The 20,674-nt window shown below is 46.9% G+C and overlaps 1 protein-coding gene across 1 annotated transcript in view; it reads right to left on the bottom strand.

The window, feature by feature from the left end:
• The window catches only part of LOC121540769 (myelin regulatory factor), a 70,665-nt gene that overhangs the window by 11,686 nt on the left and 38,305 nt on the right, over positions 1-20,674 (bottom strand). Inside the window, 12 exon segments of the mRNA XM_041849855.2 lie at positions 1,911-2,019; positions 2,286-2,486; positions 2,794-2,884; positions 7,430-7,540; positions 7,697-7,773; positions 9,096-9,291; positions 13,092-13,227; positions 13,613-13,713; positions 14,065-14,229; positions 14,231-14,297; positions 18,452-18,513; positions 20,063-20,320. Of these exon segments, the coding sequence (XP_041705789.2) occupies positions 1,911-2,019; positions 2,286-2,486; positions 2,794-2,884; positions 7,430-7,540; positions 7,697-7,773; positions 9,096-9,291; positions 13,092-13,227; positions 13,613-13,713; positions 14,065-14,229; positions 14,231-14,297; positions 18,452-18,513; positions 20,063-20,320 (1,574 nt within the window).

Below are 20,674 nucleotides of genomic sequence, written 5' to 3'. Positions count from 1 at the left end.
CAACACACCACTGTAAGCTCCTATCACTCCTAGATAATACAACACCTTACTGTAAGCTCCTATCACTCCTAGATAATACAACACCTTACTGTAAGCTCCTGGAGACAGGGGTCATAGGTGAAAGGTCTGTAAGAGCAGCAGGTACAGTGGGGAAAAAAAGTATTTAGTCAGCCACCAATTGTGCAAGTTCTCCCACTTAAAAAGATGAGAGAGGCCTGTAATTTTCATCATAGGTACACGTCAACTATGACAGACAAAATGAGAAAAAAAAATCCAGAAAATCACACTGTAGGATTTTTTATGAATTTATTTGCAAATCATGGTGGAAAATAAGTATTTGGTCAATAACAAAAGTTTCTCAATACTTTGTTATATACCCTTTGTTGGCAATGACACAGGTCAAGGTTTTCACACACTGTTGCTGGTATTTTGGCCCATTCCTCCATGCAGATTTCCTCTAGAGAAGTGATGTTTTGGGGCTGTCGCTGGGCAACACGGACTTTCAACTCCCTCCAAAGATTTTCTATGGGGTTGAGATCTGGAGACTGGCTAGGCCACTCCAGGACCTTGAAATGCTTCTTACGAAGCCACTCCTTCGTTGCCCGGGCAATGAACGTGGCTGGGTCATTGTCATGCTGAAAGACCCAGCCACGTTTCATCTTCAATGCCCTTGCTGATGGAAGGAGGTTTTCACTCAAAATCTCACGATACATGGCCCCATTCATTCTATCCTTTACACGGATCAGTCGTCCTGGTCCCTTTGCAGAAAAACAGCCCCAAAGCATGATGTTTCCACCCCAATGCTTCACAGTAGGTATGGTGTTCTTTGGATGCAACTCAGCATTCTTTGTCCTCCAAACACGACGAGTTGAGTTTTTACCAAAAAGTTATATTTTGGTTTCATCTGACCATATGACATTCTCCCAATCCTCTTCTGGATCATCCAAATGCACTCTAGCAAACTTCAGACGGGCCTGGACATGTACTGGCTTAAGCAGGGGGGACACGTCTGGCACTGCAGGATTTGAGTCCCCTGGCGGCGTAGTGTGTTATTGATGGTAGGCTTTGTTACTTTGGTCCCAGCTCTCTGCAGGTCATTCACTAGGTCCCCCCGTGTGGTTCTGGGATTTTTGCTCACCGTTCTTGTGATCATTTTGACCCCACGGGGTGAGATCTTGCTTGGAGCCCCAGATCGAGGGAGATTATCAGTGGTCTTGTATGTCTTCCATTTCCTAATAATTGCTCCCACAGTTGATTTCTTCAAACCAAGCTGCTTACCTATTGCAGATTCAGTCTTCCCAGCCTGGTGCAGGTCTACAATTTTGTTTCTGGTGTCCTTTGACAGCTCTTTGGTCTTGGCCATAGTGGAGTTTGGAGTGTGACAGTTTGAGGTTGTGGACAGGTGTCTTTTATACTGATAACAAGTTCAAACAGGTGCCATTAATACAGGTAACGAGTGGAGGACAGAGGAGCCTCTTAAAGAAGAAGTTATAGGTCTGTGAGAGCCAGAAATCTTGCTTGTTTGTAGGTGACCAAATACTTATTTTCCACCATAATTTGCAAATAAATTCATTAAAAATCCTACAATGTGATTTTCTGGGGAAAAAAATCTCTATTTGTCTGTCATAGTTGACGTGTACCTATGATGAAAATGACAGGCCTCTCTCATCTTTTTAAGTGGGAGAACTTGCACAATTGGTGGCTGACTAAATACTTTTTTCCCCCACTGTATTACAGACAGACACAAAGCCACACTAATCCAATCCAATGTACGGGAGGATATACAAAATAAAAATAACTCACCGATACAAATGTCAAGATGGGAATGCAATACATTTCTAGTGATACTGATTGCTGTTAATTCATTGTCTATAATGTATAACCCAAAACTCCAGTGTTGTATAAGTTACCAGTCTCTTGGTTGGTGTCTATGCCCATGCTGGAAGCAAACTCAGGCTTGTACTGATAATGAACCAGCCTCATCTGACTGATCCGCTTCAGGTTGTCTGTAGTGTCCACCTACACAGACACACACACACACACACGCACACACACACACACACACACACACCTGGATGTGACTACGAAGCTACATTACAGACAGGTACATACAGCTAAAGGTATGGTTTCAGGACGACGACCAGGAAACAGGATATAAAAGGTTGTGAATTATTGCGACACAAATGAATAACCATTCTGTCAGGGAATATTTTTTGATTAAAATCGAGCATGCGTATTTTTTTTATTCTTCCATAACTACACAAAACGTGCAGACATCCCCTCACCTCGTGGACGTTCTCTTTAGCCCGTATGTCGGAAGGGTGAACCAGTGAGCCCATGACCTTCAGGTTGCCGTGGATGACCATGGCCTCGTCTGGCCGGTCGGTGTTGATGCCGACCCGGCCGTGGTGGCAGACGGAGTCGGGCAGCTGGCCGCGCTGCCACAGCACCTCACTGTCACTCTCAAACTGACCTGGGTTAGACGCCTTTAACCAGAAAGAGGGGACGGACAACGGAAACATGTAGAGTTGAGGGGAGCTGTAGAATATCCTTTGAGTTACATTCGTAATAACAGGTCCTGGATTCTTTCTTTTGTTTGCAGTGCTAGTAATATCCCTATACACTGAGTAGCTTCCTACGTTGTTGTTTTTTTGCTGATCTGCATGGAATGTTTAACAGCCTCACCACAGATATAAATATCCCCCCCCCAGTTATTTTCCAAGGTAAATATTTGAGATATTTGAGATCAGAGGAGGACGGTCAGACAGACACGGCCAGACTGACAGAGGTTACCCTGACGATGATCCTCTCGGACACCTGCGCCGCCACGGTGAAGCTCTGACTGTGGGCCTGGACCTCCAGCGCCACCACCAACATGAAGTACCTGCAGTCGGGTAAACGTTGGGGTTTAATCACACATGTGTTTCTTTGCGTCTACAGTCGTGGTTCAAAAAGTTTTCAGAATGAGCGCAAATACTTTAATTTTCACAAAGTCTGCTGCCTCAGTTTTGATGATGGCGTTTTGCATACACTCCAGAATGTCATGGAGAGCGATCAGATGAATTGCAATTAATTGCAAAGTCCCTCTTTGCCATGAAAATGAACTTAATCCCCCCAAAAAACATTTCCACTGCATTTCAGCCCTGCCACAAAAGGACCAGCTGACATCATGTCAGTGATTATCTCGTTAACACAGGTGAGAGTGTTGACGAGGACAAGGCTGGAGATCACTCTGTCATGCTAATTGAGTTAGAATAACAGACTGGAAGCTTTAAAAGGAGGGTGGTGATTGAAATCATTGTTCTTCCTCTGTTAACCATGGTTACCTGCAAGGAAACACGTGCCGTCATCATTGCTTTGCACAAAAAGGGCTTCACAGGCAAGGATATTGCTGCTAGTAAGATTGCACCTGAATCAACCATTTATCAGATCATCAATAACTTCAAGGAGAGAGGTTCAATTGTTGTGAAGAAGGCGTCAGGGCGCCCAAGAAAGTCCAGCAAGCGCCAGGACCGTCTCCAATGCCTTTTCCAGCATGATAGAGCACCTTGCCATAAGGCAAAGGTGATAACTAAGTGGCTCAGGGAACAAAACATCAACATTTTGGGTCCATGGCCAGGAAACTCCCCAGACCTTAATCCCATTGAGAACTTGTGGTCGATCCTCAAGAGGCGGGTGGACAAACAAAACCCCACAAATTCTGACAAACTCCAAGCATTGATTATGCAAGAATGGGCTGCCATCCAGTCAGGATGTGGCCCAGAAGTTAATTGACAGCATGCCAGGGCGGATTGCAGAGGTCTTGAAAAAGAAGAGTCAACACCGCAAATATTGACTGTTTGCATAAACTTAATGTAATTGTCAATAAAAGCCTTTGACGCTTATGGAATGCTTGTAATTATACTTCAGTATACCATAGTAACATCTGACAAAAATATCTCATAACACTGATGCTACGAACCTTGTGAAGACCAATACTTGTGTCATTCTCAAAACTTTTGACCACGACTGTATGTATTTCCATTAAATGTATTTGACGGCCATGAAGTCAAGTAAAGTGTACACTCTTTAAAGGGGCAAACTGTATGTAGCAATTTCAGATTGCCCCTTTAACTGTGACTATAAGGATGATTTAGCTCTGGTCTGCTGCCTATTGTTAGTGTAGTAGCTCTGGTCTGCTGCCTATTGTTAGTGTAGTAGCTCTGGTCTGCTGCCTATTGTTAGTGTAGTAGCTCTGGTCTGCTGCCTATTGTTAGTATATTACCTCTGGTCAGGGTGGGGTGTGTTAGTATATTACCTCTGGTCAGGGTGTGTTAGTATATTACCTCTGGTCAGGGTGGGGTGTGTTAGTATATTACCTCTGGTCAGGGTGTGTTAGTATATTATCTCTGGTCAGGGTGTGTTAGTATATTACCTCTGGTCAGGGTGGGGTGTGTTAGTATATTACCTCTGGTCAGGGTGTGTTAGTATATTACCTCTGGTCAGGGTGTGTTAGTATATTACCTCTGGTCAGGGTGGGGTGTGTTAGTATATTACCTCTGGTCAGGGTGTGTTAGTATATTACCTCTGGTCAGGGTGCGTTAGTATATTACCTCTGGTCAGGGTGTGTTAGTATATTACCTCTGGTCAGGGTGTGTTAGTATATTACCTCTGGTCAGGGTGTGTTAGTATATTACCTCTGGTCAGGGTGTGTTAGTATATTACCTCTGGTCAGGGTGTGTTAGTATATTACCTCTGGTCAGGGTGCGTTAGTATATTACCTCTGGTCAGGGTGTGTTAGTATATTACCTCTGGTCAGGGTGCGTTAGTATATTACCTCTGGTCAGGGTGGGGTGTGTTAGTATATTACCTCTGGTCAGGGTGTGTTAGTATATTACCTCTGGTCAGGGTGTGTTAGTATATTACCTCTGGTCAGGGTGGGGTGTGTTAGTATATTACCTCTGGTCAGGGTGTGTTAGTATATTACCTCTGGTCAGGGTGTGTTAGTATATTACCTCTGGTCAGGGTGTGTTAGTATATTACCTCTGGTCAGGGTGTGTTAGTATATTACCTCTGGTCAGGGTGTGTTAGTATATTACCTCTGGTCAGGGTGTGTTAGTATATTACCTCTGGTCAGGGTGGGGTGTGTTAGTATATTACCTCTGGCCAGGGTGTGTTAGTATATTACCTCTGGTCAGGGTGTGTTAGTATATTACCTCTGGTCAGGGTGTGTTAGTATATTACCTCTGGTCAGGGTGTGTTAGTATATTACCTCTGGTCAGGGTGCGTTAGTATATTACCTCTGGTCAGGGTGTGTTAGTATATTACCTCTAGTCAGGGTGGGGTGTGTTAGTATATTACCTCTGGTCAGGGTGTGTTAGTATATTACCTCTGGTCAGGGTGGGGTGTGTTAGTATATTACCTCTGGTCAGGGTGTGTTAGTATATTACCTCTGGTCAGGGTGTGTTAGTATATTACCTCTGGTCAGGGTGTGTTAGTATATTACCTCTGGTCAGGGTGGGGTGTGTTAGTATATTACCTCTGGTCAGGGTGTTATGTTAGTATATTACCTCTGGTCAGGGTGTGTTAGTATATTACCTCTGGTCAGGGTGTGTTAGTATATTACCTCTGGTCAGGGTGGGGTGTGTTAGTATATTACCTCTGGTCAGGGTGTGTTAGTATATTACCTCTGGTCAGGGTGTGTTAGTCAGGGTGTGTTAGTGTTAGTATATAGGGTGTGTTAGTATATTACCTCTGGTCAGGGTGTGTTAGTCAGGGTGTGTTAGTGTTAGTCAGGGTGTGTTAGTATATTACCTCTGGTCAGGGTGGGGTGTGTTAGTATATTACCTCTGGTCAGGGTGCGTTAGTATATTACCTCTGGTCAGGGTGTGTTAGTATATTACCTCTGGTCAGGGTGGGTGTGTTAGTATATTACCTCTGGTCAGGGTGTGTTAGTATATTACCTCTGGTCAGGGTGGGGTGTGTTAGTATATTACCTCTGGTCAGGGTGGGGTGTGTTAGTATATTACCTCTGGTCAGGGTGTGTTAGTATATTACCTCTGGTCAGGGTGGGTTGTTAGTATATTACCTCTGGTCAGGGTGGGGTGTGTTAGTATATTACCTCTGGTCAGGGTGTGTTAGTATATTACCTCTGGTCAGGGTGTGTTAGTATATTACCTCTGGTCAGGGTGTGTTAGTATATTACCTCTGGTCAGGGTGTGTTAGTATATTACCTCTGGTCAGGGGGTGTGTTAGTATATTACCTCTGGTCAGGGTGTGTTAGTATATTACCTCTGGTCAGGGTGTGTTAGTATATTACCTCTGGTCAGGGTGTGTTAGTATATTACCTCTGGTCAGGGTGTGTTAGTATATTACCTCTGGTCAGGGTGTGTTAGTATATTACCTCTGGTCAGGGTGCGTTAGTATATTACCTCTGGTCAGGGTGTGTTAGTATATTACCTCTGGTCAGGGTGTGTTAGTATATTACCTCTGGTCAGGGTGTGTTAGTATATTACCTCTGGTCAGGGTGTGTTAGTATATTACCTCTGGTCAGGGTGTGTTAGTATATTACCTCTGGTCAGGGTGTGTTAGTATATTACCTCTGGTCAGGGTGTGGGGTGTGTTAGTATATTACCTCTGGTCAGGGTGTGTTAGTATATTACCTCTGGTCAGGGTGGGGTGTGTTAGTATATTACCTCTGGTCAGGGTGTGTTAGTATATTACCTCTGGTCAGGGTGTGTTAGTATATTACCTCTGGTCAGGGTGGGGTGTGTTAGTATATTACCTCTGGTCAGGGTGTGTTAGTATATTACCTCTGGTCAGGGTGTGTTAGTATATTACCTCTGGTCAGGGTGTGTTAGTATATTACCTCTGGTCAGGGTGTGTTAGTATATTACCTCTGGTCAGGGTGGGGTGTGTTAGTATATTACCTCTGGTCAGGGTGTGTTAGTATATTACCTCTGGTCAGGGTGTGTTAGTATATTACCTCTGGTCAGGGTGGGGTGTGTTAGTATATTACCTCTGGTCAGGGTGGGGTGTGTTAGTATATTACCTCTGGTCAGGGTGGGGTGTGTTAGTATATTACCTCTGGTCAGGGTGGGGTGTGTTAGTATATTACCTCTGGTCAGGGTGGGGTGTGTTAGTATATTACCTCTGGTCAGGGTGTGTTAGTATATTACCTCTGGTCAGGGTGGGGTGTGTTAGTATATTACCTCTGGTCAGGGTGTGTTAGTATATTACCTCTGGTCAGGGTGGGGTGTGTTAGTATATTACCTCTGGTCAGGGTGTGTTAGTATATTACCTCTGGTCAGGGTGTGTTAGTATATTACCTCTGGTCAGGGTGGGGTGTGTTAGTATATTACCTCTGGTCAGGGTGTGTTAGTATATTACCTCTGGTCAGGGTGGGGTGTGTTAGTATATTACCTCTGGTCAGGGTGTGTTAGTATATTACCTCTGGTCAGGGTTGGGTTTGCCTTTCTTCCTCATGTTATTGGCTGTGGTCTCACTGAAGTGTAGTCGTCCCACCGTTACCTTGGTAACCTGCTCCGGGGGCAGTGTCACCCTGCAAACACAAAAACACACATGTATTGTCAGTAATATGTCACATTTCTTTACGTTTTTACACTGTGACGCAGTATTAAAGACTGTAATGTCAACGGTAAAGTGTGCCCACAGTCCTTTCCTGCCACCATAAGATACCCACAAGACCCAGACTCACAGGACTGGCTTGAAGGGTCTCTTGCTGCGGTCTGACTGGGACTGCTCCACGTTAATGGACTGGTTCATTGCTTCCAGCTGGAAGACAGACAGGAGACAGGAAAGAGACAGATAGGAGACAAGAAGGAGACAGACAGGAGACAGACAGGAGGCAGGAAGGAAGGAGACAGGAAGGAGACAGACAGGAGTCAAGAAGGAGACAGACAGGAAGGAGACAGACAGGAGACAGGAAGGAGACAGGAAGGAGTAAGACAGGAGTCAAGAAGGAGACAGACAGGAAGGAGACAGACAGGAGACAGGAAGGAGACAGGAAGGAGTACGACAGGAGTCAAGAAGGAGACAGACAGGAGACAGACAGGAGACAGGAAGGAAGGAGACAGGAAGGAGTAAGACAGGAGTCAAGAAGGAGACAGACAGGAAGGAGACAGACAGGAGACAGGAAGGAGACAGGAAGGAGTAAGACAGGAGTCAAGAAGGAGACAGACAGGAAGGAGCCAGACAGGAGACAGGAAGGAGACAGGAAGGAAGGAGACAAGAAGGAGTACGACAGGAGTCAAGAAGGAGACAGACAGGAGACAGACAGGAGGCAGGAAGGAAGGAGACAGGAAGGAGACAGACAGGAGTCAAGAAGGAGACAGACAGGAAGGAGACAGACAGGAGACAGGAAGGAGACAGGAAGGAAGGAGACAGGAAGGAGACAGACAGGAGTCAAGAAGGAGACAGACAGGAAGGAAGGAGACAGACAGGAGACAGGAAGGAGAGAGACAGGAAGGAGGCAGACAGGAGACAGGAAGAAGACAGACAGGAGACAGGAAGGAGACAGACAGGAAGGAGACAGACAGGAGACAGGAAGGAGACAGACAGGGACAGGAAGGAGACAGACAGGAGCCAGGAAAGAGACAGACAGGAGACAGGAAGGAGACACGAGGGAGACAGACAGCAGACAGGATGGAGTCAGACAGGAGACAGGACGGAGACAGACAGGAGAGAGACAGTAGACAGGAAGGAGACAGACAGGAGACAGGAAGGAGACAGACAGGATACAGGAAGGAGACAGGAGGGAGACAGACAGTAGACAGGAAAGAGACAGACAGGAGACAGGAAAGAGACAGACAGGAACAGGTGTTGAAAGACCCTGTTCAACTGAGTATCTTCCATTTTACATGTTCGTCATTTAACAGACGCTTTATCCAGCGAGATTTACAGTTAGTGGATTCATCTTAACAGACGCTTTATCCAGAGAGATTTACAGTTAGTGAATTCATTTTAAGATAGCTAGGTGAGACAACCACATTACCACCATGATTTGGGTCAATTCCATTTTGAAACCTCCTGAAATTGACTGAATTGAAATGTAATTGACCCCAAACCCTGATCACCCATCTCCCCACCTCCCTCACCTTAACCCCGTTGAGTTTGAGATAAAAGCAGTCTATGGGCTGCAGGCCCTCGCTGGTCTTGATGTACTTGGGATCTCCCAGCATGCCGCAGTACACAGTAACCTGGAAGTGGTTCTTTTTCTGACACACAAAGGCGTCGTCTGCCAGGGAGAAGTTGAAGCCCTTGTCAGCGTCTACGCGGTAGGTGGGCATCGGACTGGAGAGAGTAAGAGATGGATGGAGAGGGAGTCAACGTAAGGTTTCTCAGTAGGTTCATATGGGGTCACATACTGTAGGGCCATATGGAGTCACATACTGTAGGGCCATATGGGGTCACATACTGTAGGGCCATATGGCGTCACATACTGTAGGGCCATATGGGGTCATATACACACTGTACAAAACATTAGGAACACCTGCTCTTTCCATGACATAGACCAGTGTTTCCCAACCCTGGTCCTCCACTAACCCCAACAGCCCAACCCTGGTCCTCCACTAACCCCAACAGCCCAACCCTGGTCCTCCACTAACCCCAACAGCTCAACCCTGGTCCTCCACTAACCCCAACAGCTCAACCCTGGTCCTCCACTAACCCCAACAGCTCAACCCTGGTCCTCCACTAACCCCAACAGCTCAACCCTGGTCCTCCACTAACCCCAACAGCCCAACCCTGGTCCTCCACTAACCCCAACAGCTCAACCCTGGTCCTCCACTAACCCCAACAGCCCAACCCTGGTCCTCCACTAACCCCAACAGCCCAACCCTGGTCCTCCATTAACCCCAACAGCCCAACCCTGGTCCTCCACTAACCCCAACAGCCCAACCCTGGTCCTCCACTAACCCCAACAGCCCAACCCTGGTCCTCCACTAACCCCAACAGCCCAACCCTGGTCCTCCACTAACCCCAACAGCCCAACCCTGGTCCTCCACTAACCCCAACAGCCCAACCCTGGTCCTCCACTAACCCCAACAGCCCAACCTTGGTCCTCCACTAACCCCAACAGCCCAACCCTGGTCCTCCACTAACCCCAACAGCCCAACCCTGGTCCTCCACTAACCCCAACAGCCCAACCCTGGTCCTCCACTAACCCCAACAGCCCAACCTTGGTCCTCCACTAACCCCAACAGGGCGTGTCTTTGAACGGGGCATCGGTTTGAGTGTGTCAAGAACTGCAACGCTGCTGGGTTTTTCACACTCAACAGTTTGCTGTGTGTATCAAGAATGGTCCACCACGCAAAGGGCATCCAGCCAACTTGACACAACTGTGGGAAGCATTGGAGTCAACATGGGCCAGCATCCCTGTGGAATGCTTTCGAACACCTTGTAGAGTCGATGCCCTGATTTGGTCACAAGTCATCCAAAGTTATGGACAAACAAATCCCAAATGAACAACATTATCAAAAGTGTTAACAGGCTCAAAGGCGCTGCATGGTCAATCCGACGTCTGAATTGGCCGTGCAGCATTTACAGTGATACGGTCTCTGCAGAAGTCAGGGCATTCACACTTCTTGCTCTTCGCTGAGCAGAGCTGTTGTGAACGAAGTTGTCAAGGAAGTGAGTTTGTGTTTATACAGGACCTCCCGCCCCAACCTATCATAAACCAATCATGTCAATGCGGAGCTATACGGAGCTATACGGAGCTATACGGAGCTATACGGAGCCCTTCCGCATTGTAGAACAATTTGGGAGGCACACAGCGACGCGGTGCGGAGGTCGGTTTGGCCTCCGCAAGACTCCGAAATGTGTCACACCCTCTGTACAGAGCCTCCAGATCGCATTTCCGGAGCAAGCATGAATTGGTTTTTATTCCAGCGTCTACATACAACACAAAATGAATGTAATTCTAATTGTAAACACTAGGGGGAGACTGTGCCACAGTCATGTGGAAGACCTTTCACAGACCCCACTATGGTTTATGAGGACAAAGCTTATTCCTAATCCCAATACTATAACATATATTTCATCCAGATCATAATGTCGTAAATGTGAGTGTATCAGCTACGATGAGCCACCTGTTGATGACGATAACGAAATGGTACGCACCCCTTATCCCTCAACCCCCACCCCTTATCCCTCAACCCCCACCCCTTATCCCTCAACCCCCACCCCCCACCCCTTATCCCTCAACTCCTTATCCCCCACCCCACCCCCCCACCCCTTATCCCTCAACCCCCACCCCTTATCCCTCAACCCCCACCCCTTATCCCTCAACCCCCACCCCTTATCCCTCAACCCCCACCCCTTATCCCTCAACCCCACCCCCCCCCCACCCCTTATCCCTCAACTCCTTATCCCCCACCCCACCCCCCCACCCCTTATCCCTCAACTCCTTATCCCCCACCCCACCCCCCACCCCTTATCCCTCAACCCCTTATCCCTCAACCCCCACCCCTTATCCCTCAACCCCTTATCCCTCACCCCCCACCCCTTATCCCTCAACCCCTTATCCCCCACCCCCCCACCCCCTTATCCCTCAACCCCTTATCCCCCACCCCCCACCCCTTATCCCTCAACCCCTTATCCCTCACCCCCCCACCCCCTTATCCCTCAACCCCTTATCCCCCACCCCCTACCCCTTATCCCTCAACCTCAGACTTCCCAGTTCGGCATAGTAATGTGCACAAGTAGGTGATTGCACATTTATCCTCCACCCCCCTCCCCTCCACAGTTCTCCCCTCCTCCTCCACCCCCTCCACTCCTCTCCCCTCTCCTCCACCCCCCTCCCTCCACAGTTCTCCCTCCTCCTCCACCCTTCTCCCCCGTTCTCCACCCCTCTCCCCCCTCCTCCACACCCTCCCCCCCATTCTCCTCCCCTCTCCTCCACCCTTCTCCCCCCGTTCTCCACCCCTTCCTCCACCCCTCTCCCCTCTCCTCCACCCCCCTTCTCCCTTCCCCTCCCCCCGTTCTCCTCCCCTCTCCTCCACCCCCTCCTTTCCCTTCATTCTCTTCTCTCCTCCCCTCATATTCTTTCTTGACCGAAACCCTGCTCTTACTGACTCCCCCGCATCGCTCACCTCCAAGGAATTTGTAGAACCCTACACTTATTTTTTTGTTCCTTCTCTTCTCTCTCTAGATCATTCTATCCCTCCCTCCTTGAACCCTATTAAACATCTCTCGTCTCTCTCTTTCCTTCTCTCGATCTCGCTCTCTTTGTCTCTCTCTTCTCTCGCATCTTACCTTTCTCTTCTCACTCTCTCAACCTCACTCTTTTTTTCTCTATCTCTGTATTGTATACATTCAATCTTTGTCACTATCCTCTATAACAGAAACAACACTATCCTCTATAACAGAAACATCACTGTCCTCTATAACAGAAACATCACTATCCTCTATAACAGAAACATCACTATCCCCTATAACAGAAACATCACTATCCTCTATAACAGAAACATCACTGTCCTCTATAACAGAAACATCACTATCCCCTATAACAGAAACATCACTATCCTCTATAACAGAAACATCACTATCCTCTATAACAGAAACAACACTATCCTCTATAACAGAAACATCACTATCCCCTATAACAGAAACATCACTATCCCCTATAACAGAAACATCACTATCCTCTATAACAGAAACATCACTGTCCTCTATAACAGAAACAACACTATCCTCTATAACAGAAACATCACTATCCTCTATAACAGAAACATCACTGTCTTCTATAACAGAAACATCACTATCCTATATAACAGAAACATCACTGTCCTCTATAACAGAAACATCACTATCCCCTATAACAGAAACATCACTATCCTCTATAACAGAAACATCACTGTCCTCTATAACAGAAACATCACTATCCCCTATAACAGAAACATCACTATCCTCTATAACAGAAACATCACTATCCTCTATAACAGAAACAACACTATCCTCTATAACAGAAACATCACTATCCCCTATAACAGAAACATCACTATTCTCTATAACAGATACAACACAAAGAAATAACAAATGGACATATATAGTGTACAGTAATTTCAGTTGATAGAGAGTAGTGGGACACCCACAGCTCTTTGCAGTTGATGTCATACAGCGGCGTCCATTTATTCTGCTGGTGCGGCTGCCACTTTATACACTGGTAGTTAGGGTCCAGGTAGGAGTTATCTGCATCCGCCATCAAACCTGGGCCAGAAACAATGTCTACTGCGTAAGGGGGAAACACAAGATCACATTTTAATCTGCATATTTGTATGCCTTTTCTACACAACACAGGGTTGCAGAATTCTGGTACATTTTCCAAATTCCCAGGTTTTCCAGAAATCCTGGTTGGATCCCCCAGCTAGTATTTCTGGAAAACCTGATAATTTGGGTAAAGTTATCCGGATTATTGCAACCTTAGCACCACATGTTGCCAAGGACAGGGAGAGAGAGAGAGAGAGAGAAGAGAAGAGAGAGAGAGAGAGAAGAGAGATACATGCAGAGAGAGAAAATAGAGAAATGTTCGATAGACAGACAAGCAGAGCGAGAGAGAGAAAGAAAGAGAAAGAGAGTGAAAGAAAGAGAGACAGACAAAGATATGCCTGCCTACCTGGCTCCTGTTTGATGATACCTGTGAGGATCTGAGAGTTGAGGGTGCTGTTTGGAGATTCACAGTGCTTTCTCTTCTTCGTCTGGTGGACTGGTATCCCACTGTAAACACACACTCACAATGAAGAGACACAAACTAATGTAGGGAAATGAAGCATTTACATTGAGAGATCGATCGATCCGCTAAAACATATTATAGATTTGTTATTTGTCTTTCCCTCCCTCCCTCCCTCCCTAACCCTCCCTAATCCTCCCTCCCTCCCTCCCTAACCCTCCCTCCCTCCCTCCCTCCCTCCCTCTCTCTCTCCTACACCCATCCCTCACTCCTGGCCCTTCTGTGAGCACTGCAGCAATCAGTGAAGTATCTCCATTCCCCCTCCCCTTTACAACCTGCTGATTGGTTGAGTGGGTGATTGGCTAGTTGGCTGATTGGTTGGTTGGTTGATCACTCACTCTTGCCCCTGCTGTTGTGGGTGTTGAAGTAGTTGATGTAGTATCTGACTCTGTTGCAGGTCCTGTCCACTCCCACTGGAGGTGGGGCCAACAGGGTACTGTGAGATCATTGGCTCGGGCTTCAGGTACATGTCCCGGTGCATGTTGGGATAGCCGTGGCCGTGTGGGGTGTAGCGGTGGCGGGGTCATGTGACACATGTTCTCTGGCGTCATGGTCCTCAGCATGTGAGTGTCTGGAAGACAGTGAGGAATATGTTTAAGCGTTTAATCTGTTCCATTGTTTAGGGGCCCTGTGTAGCTCAGTTGGTAGAGCATGGCGCTTGCAACGCCAGGGTTGTGTGTTCGTTTCCCACGGGGGGCCAGTATGAAAATGTATGCACTCACTAACTGTAAGTCACTCTGGATAAGAGCGTCTGCTAAAATGTAAATGTAAGTTTTACCTGTTTCAAGGTCTGTTCTGACAATAGCTACAACAGCTTGGACTATCACATGGTCTGATAAAAGACCCAGATACACTGAAGGCTGACTACGGTTCCTAGGTTGGTGTATTTAGGTTTTTAATCATCGGTGGCACAGGTTGCAAAACAATATTTTTGCCAGCAAACTTTGACCTCTGATGACAAAGAGTGTGTGTGTTCTATTTGCTGTGAGTGTGAAGATTCCCATCTGGTGAACCTTCCCATCTGGTGAACCTTCCCATCTGGTGAACCTTCCCATCTGGTGAACCTTCCCATCTGGTGAACCTTCCCATCTGGTGAAAATTCCCATCTGGTGAACCTTCTCATCTGGTGAACCTTCCCATCTGGTGAACCTTCCCATCTGGTGAACCTTCCCATCTGGTGAACCTTCCCATCTGGTGAACCTTCCCATCTGGTGAAAATTCCCATCTGGTGAACTTTCCCATCTGGTGAACCTTCCCATCTGGTGAACCTTCCCATCTGGTGAACCTTCCCATCTGGTGAACTTTCCCATCTGGTGAACCTTCCCATCTGGTGAACCTTCCCATCTGGTGAACCTTCCCATCTGGTGAACTTTCCCATCTGGTGAACCTTCCCATCTGGTGAACCTTCCCATCTGGTGAAAATTCCCATCTGGTGAACTTTCCCATCTGGTGAACCTTCCCATCTGGTGAACCTTCCCATCTGGTGAACCTTCCCATCTGGTGAACTTTCCCATCTGGTGAACCTTCCCATCTGGTGAACTTTCCCATCTGGTTAACCTTCCCATCTGGTGAACTTTCCCATCTGGTGAACCTTCCCATCTGGTGAACTTTCCCATCTGGTTAACCTTCCCATCTGGTGAACCTTCCCATCTGGTGAACCTTCCCATCTGGTGAAAATTCCCATCTGGTGAACCTTCCCATCTGGTGAACCTTCCCATCTGGTGAACCTTCCCGTCACTGAGATCTATATCCAATACTGTAATATTATATTTCATTTTTCATCTAATGTGTAATTAGTCCAGGTTCCCTCCACCCTAGGCTAATGGTACTTTCCATTGTTCCTTCCTGGAGCTCAGCCAATCAGATAAGACATTCCCACACCTTCTCACTGAATGGAAAGACCAACACAGGTGTGAGTGGGGATCAGGTCGTGAGAACATTGTGTTGACGTAAGTAGGCTACTTTGTGAGTTTGTATAGCCTACTACAACTTGTGTTGGAATTCAGAAAGATACATACAATTTCAATGAGAAATGTATTGAAATATACTAAACCTAATCCAGCTATTAGGTATTTAAGATTGCAGATCTTGGAATCTAGATACCATACCAAACATGATATTCCATACAGCTAAAATATTTGATGTATTCAATTTCTATGATCAAATTTAGTCTCCAGATAAATTGGATAAAGTTTAGATGAATAAATGACAGGAATTTCTCTGTAAAGAATGTATTGATTTACATTAACTTATTAACCAAATTCTGTCCAACTCTTGTTCTTCCATTCAAATGACCAGAAGAGATTAGTAACATCTATTGATCTGAACAGAGGCACAGAAGAGAGAGGTGGGTGGATAGACACACCTTGAGTCTAGAACACACCTTGAGTCTAGAACACACCTTGAGTCTAGAACACACCTTGAGTCTAGAACACAACTTGAGTCTAGAACACAGCTTGAGTCTAGAACACACCTTGAGTCTAGAACACACCTTGAGTCTAGAACACACCTTGAGTCAAGAACACAGCTTGAGTCTAGAACACACCTTGAGTCTAGAACACACCTTGAGTCAAGAACACAGCTTGAGTCTAGAACACACCTACTTTACCTGTGTAGAGAAACTTTACACCTATGTATACTGCACACCTAGGCTGTGTCCCTAATGGCACCCTATTCCCTACGTAGTGCACTACTTTTAAACAGAGCCCTTTGATCCCTATCGGTCCTGGTCAAAAGCAGTGCACTATATAAGGAATAGGGTGCCATTAGGTACGCCATCCATACAGTACCTCTGTCCGTAAGTATATACTGCACACCTACCTGTGAAAGGATACTGCATCATCAGTCAATCTCTCCGGCTTCACACCCTCTTTTACCACTGATCTGACACATCATAGTCCTCCACTGATCTGACACGTCGTAGTCCTCCACTGATCTGACACGTCGTAGTCCTCCACTGATCTGACACATCATAGTCCTCCACTGATCTGACACATCGTAGTCCTCCACTGATCTGACACATCATAGTCCTCCACTGATCTGACACATCGTAGTCCTACACTGATCTGACACATCATAGTCCTCCACTGATCTGACACGTCATAGTCCTCCACTGATCTGACACATCGTAGTCCTCCACTGATCTGACACATCATAGTCCTCCACTGATCTGACACGTCATAGTCCTCCACTGATCTGACACATCATAGTCCTCCACTGATCTGACACGTCGTAGTCCTACACTGATCTGACACATCGTAGTCCTCCACTGATCTGACACATCGTAGTCCTCCACTGATCTGACACGTCATAGTCCTCCACTGATCTGACACGTCGTAGTCCTCCACTGATCTGACACGTCATAGTCCTCCACTGATCTGACACGTCGTAGTCCTCCACTGATCTGACACGTCATAGTCCTCCACTGATCTGACACATCATAGTCCTCCACTGATCTGACACATCATAGTCCTCCACTGATCTGACACATCATAGTCCTCCACTGATCTGACACATCATAGTCCTCCACTGATCTGACACATCGTAGTCCTCCACTGATCTGACACATCGTAGTCCTCCACTGATCTGACACGTCGTAGTCCTCCACCTGACTAACTAACTCCCTGTCAGAGTCACCAACCACTTCTAGACTAAATAACTCCCTGTCTGACTGAGTCTAGAGTCACCAACCACTTCCTGACTAACTAACTCCCTGTTAACTAAATTCCTGACTAACTAACTCCTCCTGAGAGGAGAGGCAGGGGTGAGAGAGAGAGAGAGAGGAGAGGAGAGGCAGGGGCGAGAGAGATAGGAGAGGCAGGGGCGAGAGAGAGAGGCAGGGGCGAGAGAGAGAGGAGAGGCAGGAGCGAGAGAGAGAGAGAGAGGAGAGGCAGGGGCGAGAGAGAGAGGAGAGGCAGGGGCGAGAGAGAGAGAGAGGAGAGGCAGGAGCGAGAGAGAGAGAGAGGAGAGGCAGGGGCGAGAGAGAGAGGAGAGGAGAGGCAGGGGCGAGAGAGAGAGAGGAGAGGAGAGGCAGGGGCGAGAGAGAGAGAGGAGAGGCAGGGGCGAGAGAGAGAGAGAGGAGAGGCAGGGGCGAGAGAGAGAGAGGAGAGGAGAGGCAGGGGCGAGAGAGAGAGAGGGAGAGGAGAGGCAGGGGCGAGAGAGAGAGGAGAGGCAGGGGCGAGAGAGAGAGGAGAGGCAGGGGCGAGAGAGAGAGAGGAGAGGCAGGGGCGAGAGAGAGAGAGGAGAGGAGAGGCAGGGGCGAGAGAGTCAGGAGAGGCACGGGGCAAAGAGAGAGAGAGGAGAGGAGAGGCAGGGGCGAGAGAGAGAGGAGAGGCAGGGGCGAGAGAGAGAGAGAGGAGAGGCAGGAGCGAGAGAGAGAGAGAGGAGAGGCAGGGGCGAGAGAGAGAGAGGAGAGGAGAGGCAGGGGCGAGAGAGAGAGAGGAGAGGAGAGGCAGGGGCGAGAGAGAGAGGAGAGGCAGGGGCGAGAGAGAGAGAGGAGAGGCAGGGCGAGAGAGAGAGGAGAGGAGAGGAGAGGCAGGGGCGAGAGAGAGAGAGGAGAGGAGAGGCAGGGGCGAGAGAGAGAGAGGAGAGGCAGGGGCGAGAGAGAGAGGAGAGGCAGGGGCGAGAGAGAGAGAGGAGAGGCAGGGACGAGAGAGAGAGAGGAGAGGAGAGGCAGGGGCGAGAGAGTCAGGAGAGAGTCAGGGGCAAAAGAGGGCTCAGACTTACCATTGACCTGCTGAGGGGAGTATGGCTCAGAGCTGGAGTCTGGGGGGGACTCAGGGAGTGTCCTGGAACATTGAGAGATATTCATATGGTTGGGATAAAGCACTGACTTTGCTGATAGCTGCTTTATTGAGGAAACACTTTATCTACTATGACTGTGATACAGAATGTCGTTTTCAAGATAAATAACTTCCTTTTGCAAAGCGCATCATACTGTGACACTTTCTGTATTTTGAAAGTTGAAAACTTAATTGCTGACATGCAAAACATTTTGGGACTGTATCAACAGTGGACTAATGAAATAATTACCACAAGATAGTTTTTGAGTGGAATTTCCCTTTAAAGGGCCAATCTGCATTTGCTACATCCATTTTTGTACTTGTAATTGAATGATATATGTACCCATTCATTGATTGTTGAAGAATATAACTTATAAATGCCTCATGAGCTTAGTTCAGCTGTCACACTCCATCAGAACCCTAAATAGAAGCTTGTTTTACTCCAATGTTTGTAAACAAAGTAAATGTAAACAAACTCTATATATCCTCAAAACACGATTACAACTAGAACGTTGATATCATGGATGGTCAATCCTTGTATCCATAGCTCTGTCTATTAAATTGAGAGTGGTTACATTTCTCATTTCCCTCAGCTTTTTACAGAAACAGAGGCGGGGCTTCCGTTTTGTTATTGACCGGGAAAACACTTTGTTATTGTTTTAACTAAGGATTGCTGCTTTAAGACGAACGCACTAACAGTAAGTCGCTCTGGATACGATTTTAGAATTTCTCTACAATGATAGTTTTGTTTTCATACATATATTTCTAAAAACAGTGATATGATCTCTAGTTTGTTGTGCAATTGATTGATGACAAGTTATTTCCAGGCCATTGAGTCTGTCTGTCTGTGTATCTGTCTGTCTGTCTGTCTGTCTGTGTATCTGTCTGTCTGTCTGTATGTCTGTGTGTTGTTTCTGTAATATGACTCGTTTCTGATATCACCCTCCCTCCCCTCTTTGCTGGCCAATGGTTTATTTGTCCAAGTAGAGTTAATCAAGCACTGATTACAAAATGTAACTGAACTCTGACTAGGGTGTGAGTCTGGTTTCACTGTGTGAGGAAGAAAAACGATTTTGTCGAAATGACCCCCTGGGCAAAATATGTGATGACGTTGAATCAACGTGGAAAACTGATTTTGATTTGAAAAAAAGTCATCAACGCAAGGGAATTTCGTATTTATTTTCACCCGACTTTTAATCTAAATCCAACGACACGGTGTTAATGTTTCGTGGATTCCACATTGAATTCACGTTAGTTGACAACTCAACCAGACGTAAATCAAAACTCAACGTTGAACCGGTGGGGGAGTCTGAGACTGGCTCCTGCAAGCAGAGTTGGTTCAATTTGAGTTACTGTGATTATCTTTTAATGAAGTTGTAATCTCACTTTGATATTACAACTGCTTCAAAAGCAGCAGGCAATATTATGTCACTACAACCTGCTGGGACGTCTTCTCTAACATCATTCCTACACACATCATCAGCTGTTTCCATCCACCCAGAGCCATATGAAAACGCATGGCTCACTCTACGGACCCCTCATCCAGTCAGCTCACCCCGGTGTGTAGTGACCTCTGTGTTCAGGCTTGACGTGGTTCTGCTGCTGCTGGTGGTTCTGCTGGTGGTTCTGTTGCCCCAGGCAGGGGTAATTGTTGTGTCTCAGTAGGCCCGGGGGCGGGGGATAGGGTGTCGGGTGGGGGTTTCCCTGACGTAGGGAGATAGGGGATCTCAGAGTCCCAGCGGAGGAGACTCCGGCCTGGGTTGATGAGTAGGAGTTAGGGCCTGGGGCACCGCTGTGGACCTCAGAGAAACAGCTGGAGAGAGAAAAAACACACAGAGAAGAAAAGATAGAATTGTGTTTAATCGTTATCGGTTCAGTTGGAAATCACAATGGAATAACATGATATGAATTAGTTGTCGTGTTGAAGTCCAGGTAGTTTTTTTTCTTCAGTTTGGTGCCAAATTAAGATGACCCTGGTTAGATATCGTTGTTGTTGGGTCGCATTTATAAGCTGGTCCCAGATCTGTTTGTGCTGTAGCCAACTCCTATGGTTATTGTACAAAATACAGCAAAAAAACTGATCTGGGAACAGGGTCATATTCATTCGGCAATAAACGAAAGAGAAAAAAACCGGACTGACTACCTGAAACATTAATTTTCATGAATC

This window comes from Coregonus clupeaformis, chromosome 26 (genome assembly GCF_020615455.1).
Source record: "Coregonus clupeaformis isolate EN_2021a chromosome 26, ASM2061545v1, whole genome shotgun sequence".
Lineage (NCBI taxonomy): Eukaryota > Metazoa > Chordata > Actinopteri > Salmoniformes > Salmonidae > Coregonus > Coregonus clupeaformis.
Note: the sequence above shows the minus strand (reverse complement) of the source record. Positions and strands in the feature narration are given on the sequence as shown.